Genomic DNA, 24100 nt, shown 5'->3' on the forward strand with positions numbered 1-24100 from the left:
GAGTTTGGGTTTGATCGGAGTTTGAGGAGTTTTGATGTGTATTGATTTGATGGGTATGAATATAATAATATAAATGTATAATAATTTGTATAATTTAATTATAAATTTATATTATATTTTTATATATTATTTTAATTTTTTATTTATTTGTATTATAAAAAATTTTATTTTCTACAAAATAATATATATATTGTATACATTTCATTAAATTATAATTTTTTTATATTTATAATTAAAAAAAAAAAGGACAGACTGTGTGAGTCTGTCCCCCAAACTCCCTCCAGCCCAATTTTGGATTGGATCACTGTGCAGTAAAACAGAGCCTTAGTTATTTATATATGAACTACTTTTATTATAATAAAAAATGATATATAATTTACCCAATCCGCACTTTTGAATAACGGCTGCAAATTTTCATATTATAAAAAAAAATAATATATATTTTATGCAGCTTGAAACTTTAAAATTTTCATTCAATACTATTTGAATTTTATATTTTTAAAAAAGTATATATATAATATTTCTTCTCGTAAAGTATTACATTGAAGATTATTTTAATAAAAATATTAAACTTTCAAATCTAATATATATGAACTAAAAAAAAATATACCAAAAATCTTCTTTATATATAAACAAAAAAAAAAAAGCATATACACCAAAAATCTTCTTTATGTATAAACTAAAAAAAAAACATATACATCAAAAATCTTCTTTATTGTGCCTATTTATATATTCCATTATATATTCCATTCGACCGCAAAAGTATGTCCATTTGGTTGAGACACTAAGGATTTGAATAGTAAAAATTTTGAATTTGAATAGTTGTATGATAGTGATATAAATAAGTGTTGATGTGATGTTTTGAATGTAAAATTGATTTTTAGTATAATATAAAAAATAAATGTTTAATTTGATATTTTTGGAGGAAAAATTTTGTGAGAATAGTAGGAATCCCACAAAATTCCTCAAACAAACACACCCACCCTAAGGGTGTTTTTGTCCGTGGGTTTGAAATTTTGAGTTTGGATTTATAAATAGTAAAAGTTGAAATTGAATAGTTGTTCGATGTGGTATAAATAGATGTTGATGTGATGTTTTGAATATAAAATAAATTTCTAGTATAATATAAAAAAAATAATTGTTTGATGTGATATTTTGAGAAAAAAAATTTGAATACTAAAAATCTATGTTAAAACCTAAAAAAGAACACAATTTAAAATTAATATATATATATATATATAAGTAGAAGTTATGTATAAATATTATGAAAATTTTATAAAAAAATGTATTTAACTGATAATATATCACTACAAGAAATTATCAATTTTGTAAGAGATTTTTTCGTTCCTAAATTCACTTTTTCCGTTACTAATGATATTAGAGACGGAATTAGAGATGGAATTACGTTAGCTACGTGAACTTTAGGAACGAAATTCCGTTACAAATATACTATTTTTTTGTAGTGTATGTACGAGGTGTTATAACTTTTGTTATGCGTATTTTACAGTATCATGAAAAATAAAATTCATCAAATATTTTATTTTTTACAAAATATGATATGAATTTATTTGATTGTATTTTCTACCACTTGTTTTAAGTAGGATTCGTCTACATTTTTTTCTTCCTAAAATATCATATGTTTCATATCATATGCTATATATAAAAAATATTTCATTAAAAATATTATATCAAATATTTATTTATATTTTATATCTATTAGAAATTATTTTGAGAAAATTGGAAAATTGCATTAATGTTCACGAAGATAAAAGCCTGTTTAAATAAACATGACATATAGACTCAATAGACTCAAATTATAACAATATAATCTAATATATAAAACCAAATCCATAAAATCTAAACCTAATAACTTAAATATCTCAACATTTTCACTCAAACTCAAGTGATATTGTAGAAACAACTTGAGTTTGCAACACGCAGCTACAATCATTCACCATGTCAAAATCAGTAGCAATGCTCTCAACTGAATTAGAGTCGGAAATGATGAGACTCTTACTGGGATCGGAAACAACAAAATTCTCATGTGCAAGGAGGAAATACATCACTCTACAAAACTTGCACGTGGATAATGACGAGTCACAGAACTCTTATGTGGAAGTAGGAAATAGGTTACTCTACGAAACTTGCACGTTGATAACGACGAGTCAAAAATGACGGGACTCTCAATGCAGTCGGACACATAGCTCTGGAGAAACACGACGGGTGAAACAAACTAGAGCAACAATCGGGTAACAACATCAAAGTCGGAAAGAAGAATGGATTGATATAAATAAGTCTCTACACAATTTGCGTAAAATTAAAATTGAATCAGTTGGCTCATGTTCGAACCATGTTAGGTTTGGTATATGTTTGGAAAACCTTATAGTACATTCCGGGTTGAATATATCCGGAGAAAGCAAATCTAAACAAAATTCTTTATACACATAAAAAAAAAATAAAAAGTATTTTATTAATATTTATTTATATCCCATTACCTACCTACCTTATATTCAACTTTTTGTTCTTCCTAAAATTCTTTGAAACTCCAAAACACTTGAAAAAAATATAAGCACAACCTAAAAAATTTTGACTGAAAAACAAATTTTAATGTAATATTTGAAATATAACAAATAGTTTTGGTACAATATTTTCAATATAAAATATTAAATGTGGTGTTTTTTAAAGAAAAAAATTTAATAAATTATACTATAAATTTAAAACTTGTATGGTTTGTATGTGTGTTTGATTTTCTTGAAAATAGTATATTAATTTTAATTTTTATTTTTATAAAAAATAATAGTATATTTTTATCACAAATCATAAGAATTATATAGTAAAAATATTAGATTCCGGTGACAAAAAAATACCTTTGATATTTGTTCTTGAATCTATGCTAAAGAACACAACGTAAAATATAGTATTTTTTCCATCCGAAAAAAAAGATTTCACTCTAAAAAAAAGTGATATATATAATTATGTCGGGCAAAGAAGATATATATTTTTTATATGATTTATTATCGAGTTGTTTCTTTACAAATTAAGAAGGCGATATAATTTTGACGAAGAGAAGAAAAATATATATAGTTTATTATTGAGTTGTTTCTATAGTTTAATTCAAAATATTGATATATGAACTCTATATATAAATATATATTTATTTATTTATTAAAATATAAATAATTAATTTATATGTATAGTATGTATATATATAGCACTGGTCCAGCGACCTAATAAATTAGGGCAGAGTAGAGAAAATGACTACTCGAGAAAAAGAATATGTAATGCAGCAAACGTACATAGTTTTGAATTTAATAATGTATATAAATAAATATAAATAAGATATATATAAATAAATATAAATAAAAATACTACTACATGCATTTCTATATATATATATATTGTGAATTTATTTTCTTTCAAAATCGAGTGTGACAGAGAACATTTAGTCACGTACTATATTGTTTATTTTAACAAATATAGTATGCACCCTATCTCATGCCCATCATGCCCTATTCCTTCATAATTTTATTTAATTTGAAACATTGACACTAAAAAAAAAAATTATTTTTGTAACAATTTTTTTTTTTCTCTAAATCTATTTTTTTTCCGTTACTAATGACATCAGAGACGGAAATAGGAATGTAATTACGTTAGCTACGTGAACTTTAGGGACGGAATTCCGTTACAAATATATTATTTTTTTAGTGTGATGTGGGCGTGTTTATTGGTGTATTGATTTGGATATAATACTTCCTCAGCGTCTCATAATTAGATATTCATTTGCTTTTTACAAACAATTTTAGAATTATTAGTATTATATTGAGATGCAGTGGGAATGAAGTAGAAATGACTAAAATAACCTTATTAGTACGTGTGATATAAAGGTAATGACATTTGTGTAATATATTGTAAATTGTAAGGATATTTGTAATGTTAGGTACATAGTACAGTTATTAAAGAAAAATGGATACTTTGTTATGGGACGGAGAGAGTAATATTTTGTAAAATAGAATAATATATTTTTATAAAATAGTAGAAATAAAGGTAAAAAGACTAAATTGTCCTTATTAGTATTGTATGATATAAAAGTAATGATATTTGTGCAATATATTGTAAATTTGAAGGGTATTTGTAATGTTAAGTAGATGGTACAGTTATTAAAAAATAAAATGAATACTTTATTATAGGACGAACAAAAATGGAAAAATGGATAGATTGTTAAGGGACGGAGGGAGTATATACATACATTAATATAAAATTTACTATTTACAAAATATCAACAATTCAATACAAAATATTATTATTTATATTACCAACATAATTTCTCATATTTAATATAAAAAAAATATTTATTTAAAAAAAAACACAGAATAAACAAATCCAATGTTTAATAATGATATTAATAATTTAATAAATAAATATCGAATAAAAATAATTGTTAAATGTTAGATTTATTTATTTATTTATTTTTATTAAATTAATAATCAGACAAATTTAATGAATAAATAATAAATAAATAAATATAATGGACATAGAATATATATAGTGTATTTTGTTGTTAATCGATTTAAAGATATAAATATATATATATATTTGTGGACATAAAAAATTAATATTTTGAATTTGATTTTATATTTTGAGAAGCATTTAGTATTATATACTATTTCCTTCTCAACTCAATATAATTATTATTATTTTTTTTTATCATTTACGTATATTTTACTAAAAAATAGTTATTTCATATTATAGTAAAAAAAAAAATTATAATATTTGATTAGATATTTCGTAAAAAATATATATTACCTATGTCCACCGACAATCTATCTTTTTGTATTTGGAATCATTTTTTAACATTAAAAATATTTTAATATTTTTAAAATTTTTGTATAAATGTCATTATATTAGTATTATAAAATATTAATAAAAATATTTTTATCATTTTGTTTTATTTGTACTATATTTTGATATATAATAATTAATATTCAAATATTAACATTGCAAAAATTAAATAGATAGATTGACGTATTTTTTTTATTTTTTTCAAAAATTCAAATAGTAAAATTTGAGAGTTTTCATGAGAAAATAAGAAAAGAAAAAACACTACTCAAAGTATTTGGTGGGCTCACTTTATTTCCGAAAGGGCCCAGTCCAATGTCTTCAGTCTCTTTTAATTTAAATAATTATTATATGGGCCTTATCGGCCCATCATTTTTCTTGTGGGAAAAGATTTCTCAGAATTCCCTTTATACTTCAGATTAATTTTCGATTTCTTCGTCGGCAGTAGCTTCTGTTTCAATCACAAGCGAAAGGGAATTTTCGATCAGGAGGTTGCTATGGATGCATCGAAGACGATACTACTCGATGGACGTGCGGAGGATCCGCTGCGATTCGGGATCCATGGTGTTAAGAGCGATATTATTGAGCCTCACCCGCTTGAATCTGCCTATAGCTCTGTAATTTTTTTTTTTGAATTTTGTTTGCTCAGTATTGAGTGTTTGTTTGTTTTGGTTGTTGCTTGAAGCTGAATATCTATATATCTTTAATGATTTTGTGTAGGCTAAAGTGAGGCAGCAGGAAATGAAGAAGAAAATCCTGGAGAATACTTACGGAGCGGCGTTTCCGTTGAAGATGGATCTCGATCGCCAGATTCTGTCCAAGTTCGTGTTGTTTTTGTTTTTTTAATTATTTATTTAGTCACTGCATTATTTCCCCTGCTTGAAGTCATTTTGTGGTTTCGTTAATTTGCTGGAATTTTATTTTGGTTGGATTAGGGTTACAATTTGTCTTTCGAATTAGCTTGCGTTTGATTGAGAGAGAGATTTTTCCTTAATAATTTTGATGAGTCGCTGAAGAAGTAAGCTAATACTTTACATTACTCATCTAAGTTCCTGATGCTTTGATTCGTTGTTAAAAAACTATTGAAATGAAATTAGCTTTCACATGTATTCTAATTCTAAGGCTCTGATGATATGTTGGGTCTGGCAATATCTACTTTAATCTGTACATATTATCAGGTATTGTGAATTGGATGCTAAATTATGTAATTGTTTTATTATATGTTTTTCTGGAAATGTTCAAGATATGTGTATATAATTAGATTCTAATAAAATTTGTGGCTTTGATTCTATAATACCAGAGTTGGTGTTCGTACCGAGCTTTCATTTCTATGTCTCTGAGCATATAGCAATTAGTAATGTGTTCCGTAATTTTATGCTCGTTGCTCCTCTGAGAAACTGTAATCAATTTTGAAGATATAGAAAGTTATAAATATTGGTCTTGGACATGTATTTTTTGAATTTATATTATATTGCATATAGTCCCTCTAGTGAAAGCTTTCGAACTCCTTGTTTTCCTATAATTTAGATTCAAAGTTGGCTAAAATGTTTCTGATAAATTCGAAGAATAGTTCTATAACGATGTGAAGATTATGTTGGTTCGAATTATAGGATCACAAGCAAAATTGTATTTCAATTTTCTCGATAGATCGTTTCGAAAAAATTATATACAGTTGGAACTCTGAATCACAATTTTAAGTGTGTAGTGTAGATCAAATATTTTTCTTGTTAGATAACTGCTTTTAACAACTAACAATTCTATAAAGCTTACCCCACTGAAATTTGTCGCTTATAATTAGCTTTCTGTTTGTTAATCATCGATTTATCTTCCAATTGTTGCCTATCTTTCTATGCAGATTCCAAAGGCCTCCTGGAGCAATACCGTCTTCTTTCGTGGGGTTGGAAGCGATGACTGGAACTTTGGAAGATTTCGGCTTTGAAGATTATCTCAATGGTAATGTCTTACAAACACTGTACCTATTGTCCCAACTGCAAGTTTTTCTAATATTTTCTTAGCTTCGATTTTGTTCTATTCAATTACCCAGAGACAAATTGATTACACTTCAAAATTTCGTAACGATTTCTGAACTTTTAACGTAAGATTGCGAAAAGTCAAATATAATCTATAGAAAAAGTCGAGCAGTAATATATAAATGCTTAATCCATGATTACGTTTTGAGTAACTGAAGGATTCGATCCAATATGCACATAAAACATTATGTTGGATGTCGCATTTTCTTTTATGTTTTCTATCAATGATTAACGATTATTTTCAGCATATGTTAATTCCTATACTCACTTGTTTGTTACACCCTCTCAGATCCGCGGGAGTCTGAATCACTTCGTCCTGTCGACATGCATCATGCTATGGAAGTGCGTCTCGGGCTGTCGAAAGGACCTCCATGCCCCACTTTCATGTGAGCATGTACTCATTTCTGTCGCCGGTTTGAACCTTTTTACGTCGTCTATGTCTAAACAAATTTCGCTACTGCAGTTCGATTACGCACTTTAAACCCGCATATTTAGTAAAACTCGATTTCGGAGTTTCGAATTCTGAAAAGAACACTATTTACTTTATACATTACATTCACATTTCATTCCCAATTTCTATCCATCTATCATGGAGTCGAATTCCGATTTTGCGACGGGAATAGTGTAGTCGTTAGACCGCGACCACTGGGAGCTATCGAACGAGGTGCGTCGATATCATCACCTCCCCCTCCCTTGTATTTCCCTTTTCAGGAGCTCCTGCAAGAAATCGCTCCAGGAGTCGATTGGGCCGGGCAAGCACCAGTGCACGCAGTCGTTCGGCGCCGTCTGATCCGCCGTCAGCCATCTCCCGTACTTACTCGGATGCCCGTCTGGCCGCAACTGCATCGCCTCCGTGGCGTCGAAAAGAACAAACTTTCGCCGCTTCCGCCGCCCGGCTTTCTGCGCGATCCGCAGCTCCTCCAGCTGAACCAAATACATCTCCCCGCTGTAATCCTCCATCGCTGTCTCCCCTCGCCGGAACGGCCTCGTCCGCCGGCAATCCCCGCCCTTATCCCACGCCGCGCCCTCGAAGTGCGACGGCGCGAATGTCCTCAGAAACGTCACCCCGGTGTAGCCGGCAGCGTCGTTGACTGCCCGGAGCGCTGTCCGGAATGCGCGGCGGTAGCTGAAGTAGGCTGTCAGGTGGCTGATGTTTGGCTCCGGGCAGTAGAGGCAGCCGACGAGGCGGCTGTTGACGTGGAAATACGTTGGCCGGAAGAACCAGTGGCCGGCAGAGATGATTACGTAGTCAAAAAGTGCGATTTTGGTCGTCCAGTGGTTGTCGAATTCATCGAGGTATAGTTTGAAAGGGCGCTTTTCGTCGTCGGGTGCGGTTCGTTCGGTTCGAACCAAGTAGGGTGACCAAAACATCGATATGTTGAAGTCGTGCTTCCGGTATTCATACTGCCGATTTTGGTCGATCGGGTCCGATAGGTCCTCCGGGTAAGCTACCTAAATATATATGATTTAAATGAAGCTAAACTAGGCCCGAGAAAGATAAATCACATTAAGCAAATCATGTGTGGCACAGGAAAAATCTGAAGATATCGGGAGTTTGAATCTACGATCTCATGGTCACGAATTCAACTCTGCGTCAGCATGCCATCACTTAGACATAACACAAATTCTACTAACACATAATAATAGTTCATATAGTATATTTAAGTAACAAAATATGTCTTATCAATAGGTATACTAGACATAGGGAATATATATATATATAATTGTAGACTTGTTACCTTTGACAAGAGGCAAATCAAAGACTGCATATGATTCCTAGCAACCGAGTCTCCAACAAAAGCTATTGATTTCCCCTTAACACTCTTAAAAAAGTGTTCCGGGTCGAACTCAGGGAGCTCGCAGCCGTCGGGCTTCCACCTCCACTTCAAGAACTCGAGGTCGGGTCGCCCGAACTTCATGCAATTTTGATGTTCTTGAATCGCATTGCACGTATGGTTCGTGTAGTACGGCCCATTCGGGTCCGGCACCCATTCCCCCGTAAATATGTCACATTGATCGTCTTCCAATAGTCTCGATCGAACTATGAGACGATCGGGGTTGCCTTTGAATGTCGTAACCGGTCTCCTTCGATCTTTCTGTATCTTTTCAAAATACAAAAGTTTGAAAAAAGTGTTAAAGATATTTTAGATATTTAATTTTAGGTTTGGTCTTATTCATAGATTAAATTATTTAGATATGAGTCTATCGAGTCTGTTTTATATTGTTTATATATAGACCACTTATTTTAACGATCCAATTTTTCAATTTCAATAAACTATTTTTCACAATAAGTAGAAACGAATCACCCTCCCTCGTAGTTTAAAATTTTGTCGTAAGTATACCTTAGAATCGTTCACATCGTTTTCGGGCTCCTTCGCTTCGCTTGTATCAATGTTTGTGTCTTCTTTTTTGTCATTGCTCGAATCATTGTACTTAGATTCTCGACGAGCCTCGTCCTCCGGATTTTCGCGTTTCGTCGTCGTGCCATGTTCGAAGTCATGCATTTCTTCTAGGGCATCGAATTCGGGCTTATCGGGTTCTCTATTTTGATCACTATTTTCATTTTCGTTTGTGCATGAGTTTGATCCGAGGGTGCAAGTTCGATCGACATTCTCGCCGACATCACCCGAGGTCTCGATTAGGCCATGCAACGTCGCGTATACTTTCTCCGAAGAGTAGTCGCGAAAGGCGACGTAATATAAAGGGATTGCGAGGAGTATGGTTAGGGCGACGAGAGGAGCGAGCCTCGACGGCCTTCGCCGCGATTGCGTCGGCCGCCCTGTCGGAAGCTCGGACTTCATTGGTCTTTTTGTTCTTCTTCTTCAATGGAAAGAAGACATGGAGAATTTTCATGGAAATGACAATGTGGAAAGGAATGAACAACGTAGAGATGGTCGAGGAAATTTTGCACAATGTTTTGTGGTTGAGAATTAATGTGAAGGATGGTTTAAATTAAATTTGGGGATATACATATATATATATATATTACACATATATTTATAGGGACGACTAATTGTTCGGATAGCGAATTTTAATTTTTTTTTTTTTTTTTTTATAATGTGAAAAACCGCCACCGCTATCCGAAAGTATATATTAGGTAAACTTTCGTCCGAACCTAATACGCTGCAGTGCATTTCAAATTGAGTTCAAATCTTGGGTATTGTTTTAATTGTAATTGGAAAATTAGAAGAAAAGGGTAGGATAACTAAATTCAATTAAATAACATAATTAATATAATTATACATCTAACCAATCTATAGCAAAGGATCTCTCATCAACAAAAACAACTTATTCCAAAATACCCATCAACTATATTCAAAATAAAATCCAAGCAAACAATATGATATAAAACCAACGATACCAAAAACATCCAACATGATGAAAATTAAATGTGACAATGTTAAACAAGTATACATAAATAAATATATATATATATTGTTAAAATGATTTTATGTATCTATTATTTATTTAAGTAGTAGTTAAGAGCCTCTCCGCTGTATAAGTAATCAGACACTCTTAGGTTTCTAAGTTCTTCGTAAGTAAAAGGGACAAACATCCGAGGATGCCCGAGATCAATCAACTCTGGCGGAGCTTCTATCCTCGTCTCCTTTGGCCCTAACAAGAACGAAGCAATTGTCACTCTGATGCCGGCTTCTTTGCACATCACCCGGTGCTTCACATTCAAAAATTTTCCGTTGCTCCATGCCTTTCAAGGATCGAAAAAATTATTAAGTTCTAAAAGAGCGCGCTTGACATACCCTTACTAGATTTTATGTAGAGGAAATTACAAATTTAAAACATGCTTAATATTTTCAATGATAAAAAATTTATATTTATTTTTCATTTAAAATATAATATCTATGTGTTTTTTCAGATTCATTTTTTTTTACTATTTAATTTTTTTTCTTTAAAAATAGCATATTAAATATTTATTTTGATATAAAATATCATATCAAATAATTATTTTAAACATCAAAACTAAATACATAAAACAACACACCCTTAGTCTTATAGATATATGATCAATTTTATTATGTATATATATATTAAGTTGTGTTTTAATAATACACCTTAATTACAAAAGATTATCTTTTTGCCATCTTACTCAAAAATAATGTGAATTCACCTAAAAAAAGGAATAATAAATATTGTTTTAGTTTTATATATGGCACTCGTTTATCATTTTAGTATTTTAAGTAAAATTTGTATAAAAATAATCTTATATGTAATTGTTGAAAATTTTCTCTAATATCGAAATATTATCAAATGAACTAACATGAACTATCAGAAGTAACATGTACTAGTCATATGACAATTTCACCACCAAATATCGATTTATTTTTTTAAGAAAAATGTACAAAATTAAATCCAAATCGACATTTGGTATTAAAAATTGTCACTTGACTAATCCATGTCAATACAAGTGATAATATTCCGACTAGAGAAACTAATTTGACAATTAAGTATTAGATATATAACTATTTATATGCACATTACAATAAATGATCAAAACAATAAGAGATACCACATACAAACTTAAAAATCACTTATCCTATAAAAAGTTGTCTTTTTTATCTTCAAGAAGTAAAAATTGGTCATAAATAAAAGATTAAATTTTAATTACTTACCGTTGCCGTATCTCCAAGATTGAAGAGGATAGCGCCGGGGCATGGCTCGACGGCGTGGGATTCACCATTCCTCTTCATTACCTCGAGGCCTCCGATGGTTTCATCCTCATGGAGAAGTGTAAGAAAACCCGCGTCTGTATGCCATGGGATTCCGCAATCGCCGACGATTTCAGAACTAAAATTATATTTGTTGATTCTAAATTGGCAATTCCAATCATCTAAGTTTGGGACATCATTAATCCCAAACCCTTGTCCTATTTTGAGCACAATCTCCCTCATCACCTCGGTCACTTTTTTAGTATACTTCAATATTGTAGCCCTACAATATGTAATAATAAAAATAATTAATAGTAATCCCAAATTAAATATTACCAATGAATTATTTGGTTTAATAGATTTTGTAGGTTCTTTTACAAATTATTTATAGGGTTAAATAAAACATTTTCATTATTCATTATGTATTTTATATATTGCAAGTGATTCGATAATTTTTATTACGTGTTTTAACTAATATTTTATATTGTATATAGTATTATCATATGCTGACGGTTAATATTTTATTTTATGCTGAAATTAATCATATTATGCATTATGTAAATTATCGCCATATGGTATGATTTATACTTCCTCCGTCCACATACAAAGTAAATATTTACTTTAAGCGCGGTGTTTAAAAAATAATGATATTTTAAGTATAGTGAATAGTTAAAATTATTCTAATGACATTTTTGCTCTTTTTTTTATGTAAAATTAATGATGTTATGTAAAATAGGGGTATTTGAAAAAAAAATAAGATATTTAATAAAACGTTTACTTTGTGTTAACTTTTTAGGTGAAAAGGAAATATATTGTATTTGTATTATATTAATATAATTAATTCAATATATATTATCAACTAATATATATATATATATATTTTTGTGAAATATTTCATAATTTCAACTTATATATTGAAATATTTTATTTATGTAAGTTATAGAAACATAATTTTTGTGAATGAATGAATAAAGTATATATCACCTTTGGTGAGGGGTGGCTTCGAGGTTAGAGCAGAAGGCCTCGATGTCCGCATCGTGAAAGCTGAAGGCCTCGTAGTTAGGGTTCATCTCCGACGGCGGCATGTAGCCACTTCCAGCGATGATGTCGCGGTTCCGGGCCTTCACGGCGGCCGGAAGGTCCAGGAGCGATCGGACCACCGCCTTCATTTCCCGCAGCAAGGAATCCTCCAGAATCTCCTGGAAATTCACGATCCTGAAACACCCCCACTCTTCGCACGCGCCGATCAGATCTTTTCCGGCGCCGGAAATTAAGTCGATCACCGGAATCGAACTCATCTTAATTATCTTATCGCCGCCGGCAGCCCCTCATCAAGTGTGCGTGTGTATATATATATGTATATGAAGGTCACGTCGTGCTAACTAGTGCTACGCCAGTTAAGTAAAAATTCATATTTCAGATTTTAATATTTTTATTTTTCATGAAAATAAATTTATTATTCCATCCGTCTCCAAATTTAATAAAAAATTAATACTTAATTCTTATTTCTATTTAATAAGAAATTTAATATTTAATTATTATTTCTATTTAATATTTATTTACAACAAATGCCATCAATTTTAGGCTAAATTGTTCCAAATCCATCTGTGATTTCACAAAATTGCGTCAAATTTTTTCTATTTCTAAAACTGCGTCAAACTATGTGTGTTGTAGACGAGCGGCGGAGTAGGCGAGTTGTGGGTCGGCTATGGCAAACCACGCTGGCGGTTGGTGAGCACAACGGGCTACGCGTGAAAGGGTCAATGGAGCGACGCCGGAAAGCAAGCCCAACGTGCAAGAAACAACGTCGGTGCACTTAAGTGGCATAGCGACTTTGAGTGAGGGAGAATGTCACGAACTGATATTTCTGCCCAGGTTCTCGGCCATAGTCCGTCCCATGTGTGCGAGCCCCGGTTCTCTACGGCTAATCAACGCCTAATGGTTTCATAAAAAACTCTGTGTCTAACTCCCTCGTCGGTTCTTATTTAACGGTATTTAATCTAAATGCGCCCAAACTGCGAATGAGTTTTAAAATCTCAATTTCTAAACACCTAAAAATTACAAATATATTTATTTTTCTTATATTTAACCTAAAAAAACAGTAAAAGTAAACTCTTAAAACCCGAAAGAAATAACTATTTTTTAGTATATTTATTATTTTTTGTGGATAAATATAACATAAATGAATATATTTGTAATTTTAGTGGTTTAGAAATTATTATTCCAAAATTTATTCGCAGTTTGGACATAATTAGATTAAATACCGTTAAATAAGGACCACCGTGAAGGTTAGACGCAGAGTTTATGAAACCACGAGAGAGTTTGACGTAATTTTAAAAATACAAGGGATTTGGCGCAATTTCATAAAACCACAAGTAAATTTTTGTGCAATTTAGCCTCAATTTTATTATATTTTCTCCCTTTATTTCTTTAATTACTAATTAAATTTATAAAAAAACCTCCAACTACTTTTAATCTTTTTTATTTTTTAATAAAATATTTTTTTTTTAATCTCCGCGTCAATTCCAAATAAAATAATTTTGTGAATGGAAAGAGTATTTTATATTATAATTTTTGTTTGTAAGTTTTAAATTATAAAATTTTGTTCAAACAAATCAAGTCAAATATCTATATGTTATTTTTTTTATGTTCAATACATTTGTTTATACCAGTGAATGAACGTGCAGATTGGTGGTGAAGCTTATTTTCTTATGTCTATAATGTTGAATAAAATCCATTATATATATTGAATGTGTTTAGATTTTTCTTTTGGTTTGAATTTCAATTTTTCATTTTAATTTTATTTTATTATTATAAAAACAATATATTTATATCGATAATCATATGAATAAAATAATATTGATTACAATCAGCGATTTAAGTCAAACAAAATAAACTCATTATTTTTTTTTCAAATAAAATATTACATTAATTATTTTATTTAATTATATATATTTAATGGATATTAAAACTAATACTATACTTATAATTTATATGTAATTAGTACAAAATTATATAAAATAATAATAATAATAAATATTCTCTTTCCTTCCATGAAAAAGAGTTGTAGCAGAAAAAATTTGGGAAATTTAAGGTAAAAAACATACTCTTATTATATTTATTTTAATGAACCATAGTAATTATTTTTCTATATATTTTATTATTAATTCTTTAATAAATTTTTTATAATAATTATTTTTTTTACAGTTTATTTTTATATTAAAATATTATTATTTTTAAATTTTATATACATGCATAATTAGCCCAAATTAAAGCAATATTATATGCTCTAAGTGTGGCCATGTGACATGTGATGCTCTTAAGTATTTATTTATTGATTTTAAAAGATAAGAAATGGTTACTAAGTGGATTAGCACTAATTAGTAAATACTTCTTAGCTCTAAATAATATATAAATATAAATTTATTATTTTTTAATTTAAATTAATGCAATATACTCTATTTCTCCTTTAACAAAATATTCATTTATTTTTTACGTCAATATATTTAACATTTAAAATATAGTTGCATTTGAATAATATTTTATACAAATATTATTACATATGTATTACGTACGAATATAATATTAGTATTCAAAGTTCGATATGCGAAAAGCAAATACATACTTAGTTAAGGGACCGCAGTGGTATATTATACTCTTTCTATCTTATTTTATTTGTTTTGTTCTTTGTAGATGTACAAAGTTTTTACAATAGTATAATTAGTTAATAATTTAAAAAAAAAAAAATTATGAGTAAAAATAATTTATCTTATAATACATATAATTATAGATTAATAGAGTATTAAAATAATTAATTAATTTAATTAAGATTACAAATATAGATTATAAAATTTAAAATACAATTTAAGAAAATTATGAGTAAAAATAATTTATCTTATAATACATATAATTATAGATTAATAGAGTATTAAATTAATTAATTAATTTAATTAAGATTACAAATATAGATTATAAAATTTAAAATATAATTTTAAAAAATGAACAAATTATGTATGACAGACAGAAGTGAAAAATATTGACAAATTATATGGGACGGATAGAGTATTAGTTACTTCCTTTGTCCCATGTATTGTTTTCATATTGTTCTATATGTTCATCTCACGTATCATGTCATTTTTTTTTTAGAAAAAGATTACATATTTCAATTGTATTTTAAATTATACTAATTTATAATTTTATAATTTAAATTAGACTAAATGATTTTAGTCTTAATTTATAATGATTTATATTGTACTATATTTATTTTATTAATAAATTTTTAATTATACGCTAATTATATTGTTTTTAAATTCTAATATCAACCGTAACTATGATACAATAGATATGATGGAGGAAGTACTATCATATACCATTCTCAATTATTGATAGTGCTCATTTTGTCCCACTTAATTTGTCAACTATTTTTATTTCATCTGTACCATATGATTTGTCTTTTTTTTTTCTTAAAAAATATAATATTATTTTTTTTATTTTAATTAAATTATTTAGTCATTTTAATCTTAATTTATAATTATTTTTATTAAATCAAAATTATTTTTACTATTACACTTTTTAATTATTTAGTAATTGCCCGATACCTAAAACTTTGTATCTAAACTGCATAGTCCAATTTTGTGGAAATGAGTGAATAGTATTTTACAAATTAAATCAAATCAAATTAAATGATGCATCATGCAAAATTCTTTCTAAAGTCGTCGTTAAACCATGTGCAATACAGAATTAAATTTCTCTTTCTATGGATCTAAGAATTCATAAAATAACAAAAAGAAAAAAAAAATTCAGGATGAATTGTGAAAAGATAAAATATACTCCCTCCATCCCATGTAATATGGGTGTATTACTGTAGACACAGAAATTTAAGTAAAATATAATTAGCAAATAATTAAGAAGTATATTAGTAAAAATAATTATTATTTAGTAAAAATAATTATAGATTAAGATTAAAATAAGTTTAATTAAAATTAAGAAAATTATAAAATTTAAAATTTAAAATTTAAAATGTGATTAAAATGCATAATTATATTTCCAAAAATAGAAAGGACAAGTTATGTGTGACGGACGAAAATAAAAAATAATGACAAATTATGTGGAACAGACGGAGTAATAGAGTATACATATTTTGGAATCGTGTCGGGAAAAAATATTAAAAGAACAAACATATGCTATTTTGTTATTTATATGTTTCCTCTGTTTCACCTAATTAATTGTCCGATTTTATGTAAATACGGGAACCTATTAAGAGTATAATTAACAAATAATAAAAAAATATATTAATAAAAATAATTATTGTATAATACAAATAATTATAAATTAAAATTAAAAAATTATAAATTATTAAATTTAAAATTTTATTAAAATGTATAATTATTTTTAAAAAATAAATAAAATAAATAAATTATATAAGATGGACGAAAATATAAAATACAATTATATGAATAAAAGAAATACTATAATGTAGAAGTTCTATCAATGTTTTTCATTTTTTTTTCTCTCATATGTTAATAAATTTATTATTTCTTATAATAATTATTTTTTAAGAAATAATTTTTTTAATATTTTCTCCGTCCAAAAGAAGATATCAATTTTTCTATCTCGTTCATTCCAAAAGTAAGTATCTATTTTTTTAATAAGTGTATACTACCTATCTAATATTAAAAATATTTTTATAATCTATAATATATTACATAGAAGTCATTATCTTTATATTACATACTATTAATAGAAATATTTTTTGTGCTTCATATATTTTTATTGACTCCCTCCCTTCTAATTTAAAATACATTTTTATCATTGTTGTCTATCACATTTCAAAGTATTCATTTCTTATTTTATAAAAAGTAATGATACACTAATACCAAAATACTTTTAATTTTTACTTAAATTACGAACATATCATTACACAATAAATTACTTTTATACATAAAGTCAAAAGGCAAAATGTCAAAAATTTATACATACTTCCACTAACTAATAAAGTACTATTATTTCTTAATTTACTATAAATCCCAAAAGACCTCTTTGATTTGGGACGGAGGAAGTATATTTAAAATATCAACAACAGTTCGTATAAAAATAATATCATAATTTATTATTAATATCCTAGTAATCTATACTACTTAAATAACCGTCCCGAAATAAATGGGTCACATCTATTTCGCAATGGAGGAAGTAATATATAAATGTGTGTATATATATATATATATTACTTTTTCATAATATTAGTCGGAAATTATGCAATCAAAATTCACAATCAAAATCTTATAAGTAAACACACCGTGAATGTTTTTGTAAATATAAGGACCAATAGGCCGGACTTGGAATTATAGTTTATGACCACTTCATCGATATAAAAATTTTCATAGCGACATCGTATTGGTTTTTTGATATATTGATTTACCATAAATACGTATATCATATGAAATATTAATGTACTGTAACAGTATACCGCAAAATTAGTGATATATTGAAAATATCAAAATACAAACAATAATTAAAAATGTAAACATTATCAAAATATAATTAAAAATAACAATACAAATACATTAATTCTTTTAGTTGATTTGGTATACCGATATATATTTTATACGACATATTTCATATGTATCGATATAGTATATGCCCAATGGTACAATAACAATATACCAACATATATTTAATACCGATATATATTGTCGTTCTAAAATTAAATAAGTACAAATTTTTTATTTTTTTTCATTGAAATAGTTTTATCCATTTATTTATTTATTTGCATAAGTAGTAGCGAAGAGCCTCTCCGATATGTAATTTTTCAGACATTCTCAAGTTTCTAAGTTCTCGGAATGTAAAAGGGACATACATTCGAGGATGCTCGAGATCAACCAACTCCGGCGGCGCCACTATCTTCTCGTCATTCGGCCCTAACAAGAACGAAGCAATCGAGACTCTGATGCCGACTTCTTTGCATATCACCCGGTGCTTCACATTTAAAAATTTTCCATTGCTCCATACCTTTCAAATATAAAAAAAAATTACTAAGTTCAAAAAGCACTTGAAATATCGTCGTCGTACTTTTAAAATATATAATTAAATCTTTAGTGTTTTTTTTTTTTTTTTAATTTTCACTCTTTTTCTTTTTATTTTTACTATAGCATCTTTATTTTTTTTTTGAAAAAAAAAATATTATATCAAATATTTACTTTGATATAAAATATCATGCTAAACAATCATTTTAACTTTAAAAACATCAAAATCAAATACATAAAACGACCATTAAGGCTTATAGATGTATGATCAATTATCACATTTGTTCTCTCTCTCTATATATATATATATATATGTTATGGTTGTATTTTAATAATACGCCTTAATTTATAGTATTTATGTTCGTTAAAATTATATTACTATTTTTTAATTGTTCCCTAAATTTATGCATAATTTATTTATAATAAATATAATTTCATTCATTCATAATTTTATTATCCCTATTTTAGCAAATAATAATCAATTTGTTACCGTTTTTTCTATTTATTCCACAATTTTTTATCAATCATTTAATATTTTTTTTATAATATATGACTTTACTTTTTACTTACTCCACTTTAATATTAAAATATTATTATTATTTTTTTAATTTTTGTGTTCAACCAAATCTATATAATTTTAGCGAATTAATATATATATATATATAGTCTTATTATTAACAAGTAATGTGAGTTCATCCACAAAGAAAAAGAGAAATAATTTTCTAGTCTCATATGTAGGAGTATTGTTTATACTTAGTATTTTAAGTAAAATTTATATAAAAATAGTCATATATTTAATTTATAATCATTGAAAAGATTTTCTAATATTGGAATATTAACAGATGTACTGACATAGCATTGCTAAAGCTAACATAAACTAGGAATGTAACAAAATTTAATTCTAGCACCAAATATCCTAGTAGATTTTGTTTTTTAGACATATTTACAAATGTATAGATATATATATATATATATATTTGTTTAATAAATATACAAAATTGAATTTATATAAACACTTGGTATTGAAAATTATCATATAGATATAAGATTATTTATACACGAGTTTAAGTAAAAGGACTAGAATGATTATTTTTTTAAAATGTCACATATAAGATTTTTTTTTAAAAAAATATTTATCCCACAAAAAATCATTTATTTTTATCTTCAAAAAGTAATAATTAGTCGTAAATAAAAAAATAAAATTTATAATTTTTTCTACATAATAGTTACTCACCGTTGCCAAATCTCCAAGATTAACGAGAAGAGTGCCGGGGCACGGCTCCACGGCGTGGAATTCACCATTTCTCTTCATGATCTCAAGTCCTCCGAATTTTTCATCGTCTTGAAGAAGTGTAAGAAAACTAGAATCCGTGTGTAATTGGACTCCCCGACAACCCATGGTTTCGGAACTGAAATTATATTTGTTGATCCTAAATTGGCAACTCCAATCATCTAAGTTTGGAACATCATTAATCCCAAGCCCTTGTCCTATTTTGAGCACAATCTCCCTCATCACTTGATTCACTTTTTTAGCATACTTCAATATTGTATCCCTAGATAGAGTGATAATAATCAATAACAATCCAAAATTTTTACCAAAGAATTATTTGGTTTAATAGATTTTGTAAGTTGTTTTTTTAATTTTTATACATGTGTACAAGCGACGGAACTAGCTCTGAGGCTCTGGGGAGGCAACATTATCCGGACTGTCAAGAACTATTTTTTTCTAATTCTCATTGACTCTATAATAGGGTGATAAAGAAAGAAAAAGAATAAAAAGAGCGAAAAAAAAATGATATAGAACTACTACAATACTAATAATTAGAATAAAATATTTTATTTTTATATAATATATTTATAAATAAAAATATTATATATTAAAATACTTCCCTTTCTTATAGGGTTAATAATTTTTTCATGAATTCAAATGTTGTATTCTTTTTAGTATATGTAAAATAAAATAAAAAAACATGTTTAATGGTTATTGTTAGTTATTGATTATAGTGAAAATGTTTTGAAAATTGTGAAAGAATTTTGGGCTAATTAACTTTATTATTTTTTGAAAAAAAATTAATATATTTTATTGAAAAATATAGATAAAAAATTTAGTGAAAGTAATGGAAAAGATTTTCTATAAATATTGTTAGATTGTCTATCTAAAAAGTTAGGGGACGACGGTGGAACTCAAATTTGATACCAAACTTTGATACTATATTAGATAATGTAAATATTCATCTCAGTTAAAAGTTTAAATTTTTAGAGTACGCATTATTTATTTATTTGCGAACGAAAAGTAACAACATATATAATATTAATATTTTTAAAATTTAAGTACTCCCTCTGTCCCATGTATTATGTACGTGTTACTGTAGATACAATAATTTAGGTAGAGTTTAATTAATAAGTAATTATGATGTGTATTACTAAAAATAATTATTGTATAGTAAAAATAATTGTGAATTAACGTTAAGATAATAAAATAATTTAATTAAAATTTAAAAAATTATAAAATTTAACATGACATTAAAGTGTATAATTATATTTTTTTAAAAAAATAGATAAATTAACATACAAAAATAAAAAATAAAAATAAAGTATGTGGAACTGAGGGAGTATTAAAAAATCACAAAGACTATTTACCTTTGGTAAGGGGTGGCTTCGAGGTTGGAGCAGAAGGCCTGGACGTCCGGCGGAGAAGCCATGTCGAAAAGGCCGAGGGCCTCGTAGTGAGGGTTAGTCTCCGACGGGGCCATGTACCCACTTCCGGCGATGACGTCACGGTTCCGGGACTTCACGGCGGCCGGAAGGTCCAGCAGCGATCGGACCACCGCCTTCATTTCCCGCAGCAAGGAATCCTCCAGAATCTCCTGGAAATTCACGATCCTGAAACACCCCCACTCTTCGCACGCGCCGATCAGATCTTTTCCGGCGCCGGAAATTAAGTCGATCACCGGAATTGAACTCATCTTATTTTATCGCCGCCGGCGCCGGCTGCCCCTCATTAATTGTGTGTGTATATATATATATATATATATATAAGGGCGTGTTTGGATTTTTGGACAATAGCGGAGACAGGAATTTCAGGATATGTGTTGTTGGTCGGGAAGTTCAACAAAATGTCCTATTTTTGCGGGGTCGGCTTGTTATAGAGATTATATACGATGCAAATTTACATTTTGCTATCTTCCATTTTTCTTCTGTTGCATCGTCAAAGAAAATATTATTTTTTAATAATTTTTATTTTTTTTTATCTAAATTTAAAAAAATACAATATTATAACCATGTGTGACTTAAACAAGTTCAACCCCTATACCACCATACCATTCTTTACGGAACTTAAATTACATTTTTTTTTTTATTTTAAACAAAATGAATTTCATGAGATTTCAAAATTCAAATCCCGTTAAATCTCATTCAATTCTTGAACAAAACAGCTCCTTATAATTTAAGAAATTTTGCGTTTAAATTCTCGTCCATCAGTAATTAAATGTGACTTTGTAATGGAGTTTCGGAATTATTGTATTTACAAATAGATCGCGTCCAAACAATCACCGTTGCCTAACGACGAAAATAAAATTAAATGTGTAGAATTTTTAAAATTGCAAAGGGAGTTAAACCCAATTTTTAACTAATAAAGAATTTCTTTTTATAGGATTATAAAAAAAATTATCTTTTTTAGTAATTATAGACCTCACTTTTTTTTTTCAAATAACTTTATTTTATTTATTAAATTATTATTTTTTTTATAAACAATAAGATGAAATAAAATTATTTTTACGATATTTTTATCTACAAAGCAAATAGTATTTATATATGTACCTTTAAATTCGACAACAATGTCGCCATCGTCGTCGCTTTTCTTGTACTCCATGTTTTAGTGGCATCAAATCAAATCATGCACCATACAGAATTCTTTTTGAAAGTTGTGGTTAGAGACTATAATTTGGGCGAAATAATAATAATAATACCTCTCTTCGTACTCACTTCGTCCCATCGAAATTGACCCATTTTATTATTAAAAATACAGTATTTAAGGTGATGATGTTTAATTAGTTAATATTAATTAATTATGATATTATTATATTATTTTTTATATAATTAATATTATTTATAGTTTTAAAGTAAATTTAATACTCCCTCTGTCCACAAACAAAGTAAACATTTACTTTTGGGGCGGTGTTTAAGAAATAATAGTATTTTAATTATAGTGGGTAGTTAAAAATAGTGTAATGATATTCTTGCCTTTGCTTTTTTGTGTAGAAGTAATGATGTGATATAAAGTAAAAGTATTTGTGAGAAAAAATAAAGTATTTAATAAAATGTTTACTTTATAATTGGACGTTTCAAAATAGAAATATGTATACTTTCTAGTTGGGACGAAGGGAGTATATATGTTTAAATATTTAAATATTACATAGCAATTAAAAAATATATGCAATATGAATATTATTTTGTAGATAATAAAATATTCTATAATACAAGTAAATAAAAAAATATATTAGTTTATTTATAATTAATATAAATCAATTTTATAAAAGATGTGTAGTTTTAAATATAGATAAAAATATTTTTTTTTAGGAGAGAGAGGTAGAAATAAAGGTGTTTTGGGTGGGTCTTACGTCATTTATGATGTTGTATATTATATAGTTAATTAAATATGTTTTGATTTTAATAATTTTTTACCGAAAATAGAAATGTGTCAATTGTTACGAGACAGACAAAAATGAAAATAGTGTCAAATGTGGTGGGACGGAGGGAGTATTTGCTTAAACTAATAATTTTAAAAATTAATATTCCCTTTCGTCCCATAATTATGTATCAATTTGCTTTTTGCACGGCGTTTTAAAAATATTAATATTATATTGGAATGTAGTAGGAATAAAGCAGAAATGATTAAAATAACCTTATTAGTATTGTGTGATATAAAAGTAACGACATTTGTGTAATATATTGTAAGTTGTAAGGGTATTTGTAATGTTAGTAAACAGTACAATTACTCTAAAAATGAAATAAATATTTGATTATGGGACGTACTAAAATAAAAAAAAAAAATTGATACTTTATTATGTGACGAATAAAGTATTAAATTTTATATCATCATGCATCATGTCAAATTTAAAATTTTATATAATTTCAATGCCGCTATATATTTTCAGCTTGCAATTTTTTCACTTATCCATAGTTTGCTATATTGATGTCACTATAATTGAATATATATATTATCAACTATGTGATAAATATATTTTATATTTATTTGATATTCAATATTTTAAATTTTTATTATATTAGAATATATTTAATAGTTTGTAAAGAAAATTATGCATACATAAATCTTATGAAATAAAGATAGTTATGTTTGAATTTGAATTTCTATTATTCTCGATACATCTTACAAACAATTCCCAATAAAAAATAAAAATAAAATAACATTTATTTTTTCTAAAAATAAAAGTCACAGCACAATGATGCTTACATCTCTACCTTTAGGAAGACATGAAGAACTCAAGCACTAACACATGAGATAAAAATCAATATTTGGCTAAGATAA

At 27.6% G+C, this 24100-nt stretch overlaps 4 protein-coding genes across 5 annotated transcripts; 1 reads left to right on the forward strand and 3 right to left on the reverse strand.

The window, feature by feature from the left end:
• The first annotated feature begins 5253 nt into the window (after nt 1-5253).
• LOC127242410 (cyclin-B1-2-like) lies at nt 5254-7439 on the forward strand. The gene is made up of 4 exons (XM_051261949.1): nt 5254-5453; nt 5557-5657; nt 6692-6789; nt 7156-7439. Exons 1-4 carry the CDS (start codon nt 5334-5336, stop codon nt 7254-7256), a joined length of 420 nt encoding a protein of 139 aa, XP_051117906.1. The 5' UTR covers nt 5254-5333; the 3' UTR covers nt 7257-7439.
• A 105-nt stretch (nt 7440-7544) lies between these two features.
• On the reverse strand, nt 7545-9806 carry LOC127242055 (protein trichome birefringence-like 19). The gene is made up of 3 exons (XM_051261387.1): nt 9209-9806; nt 8606-8968; nt 7545-8318 (listed from the first exon to the last, which is right to left on the reverse strand). The coding sequence occupies exons 1-3, from the start codon at nt 9665-9667 to the stop codon at nt 7545-7547; spliced, it is 1596 nt and encodes a 531-aa protein (XP_051117344.1). The 5' UTR covers nt 9668-9806.
• A 328-nt stretch (nt 9807-10134) lies between these two features.
• Nucleotides 10135-12848, reverse strand: LOC127242266 (2-oxoglutarate-dependent dioxygenase DAO-like). The gene is made up of 3 exons (XM_051261742.1): nt 12515-12848; nt 11495-11813; nt 10135-10572 (listed from the first exon to the last, which is right to left on the reverse strand). The coding sequence occupies exons 1-3, from the start codon at nt 12826-12828 to the stop codon at nt 10327-10329; spliced, it is 879 nt and encodes a 292-aa protein (XP_051117699.1). The 5' UTR covers nt 12829-12848; the 3' UTR covers nt 10135-10326.
• A 5329-nt stretch (nt 12849-18177) lies between these two features.
• Nucleotides 18178-21622, reverse strand: LOC127241958 (2-oxoglutarate-dependent dioxygenase DAO-like). 2 transcript variants are annotated; one of them, XM_051261259.1, is made up of 3 exons: nt 21193-21622; nt 19787-19961; nt 18178-18538 (listed from the first exon to the last, which is right to left on the reverse strand). In XM_051261259.1, the coding sequence occupies exons 1-3, from the start codon at nt 21516-21518 to the stop codon at nt 18293-18295; spliced, it is 747 nt and encodes a 248-aa protein (XP_051117216.1). In that variant the 5' UTR covers nt 21519-21622; the 3' UTR covers nt 18178-18292. The 2 variants fall into 2 exon arrangements, with proteins under 2 accessions (XP_051117216.1, XP_051117215.1); XM_051261258.1 differs by having other exon boundaries at nt 19787-20105; nt 21193-21611.
• Between the last annotated feature and the right edge of the window lie 2478 nt (nt 21623-24100).

The sequence above is a fragment of the Andrographis paniculata genome, unplaced genomic scaffold (assembly GCF_009805555.1).
Source record: "Andrographis paniculata isolate CXL003 unplaced genomic scaffold, ASM980555v1 Contig86END, whole genome shotgun sequence".
NCBI classification, from domain to species: Eukaryota; Viridiplantae; Streptophyta; class Magnoliopsida; order Lamiales; family Acanthaceae; genus Andrographis; species Andrographis paniculata.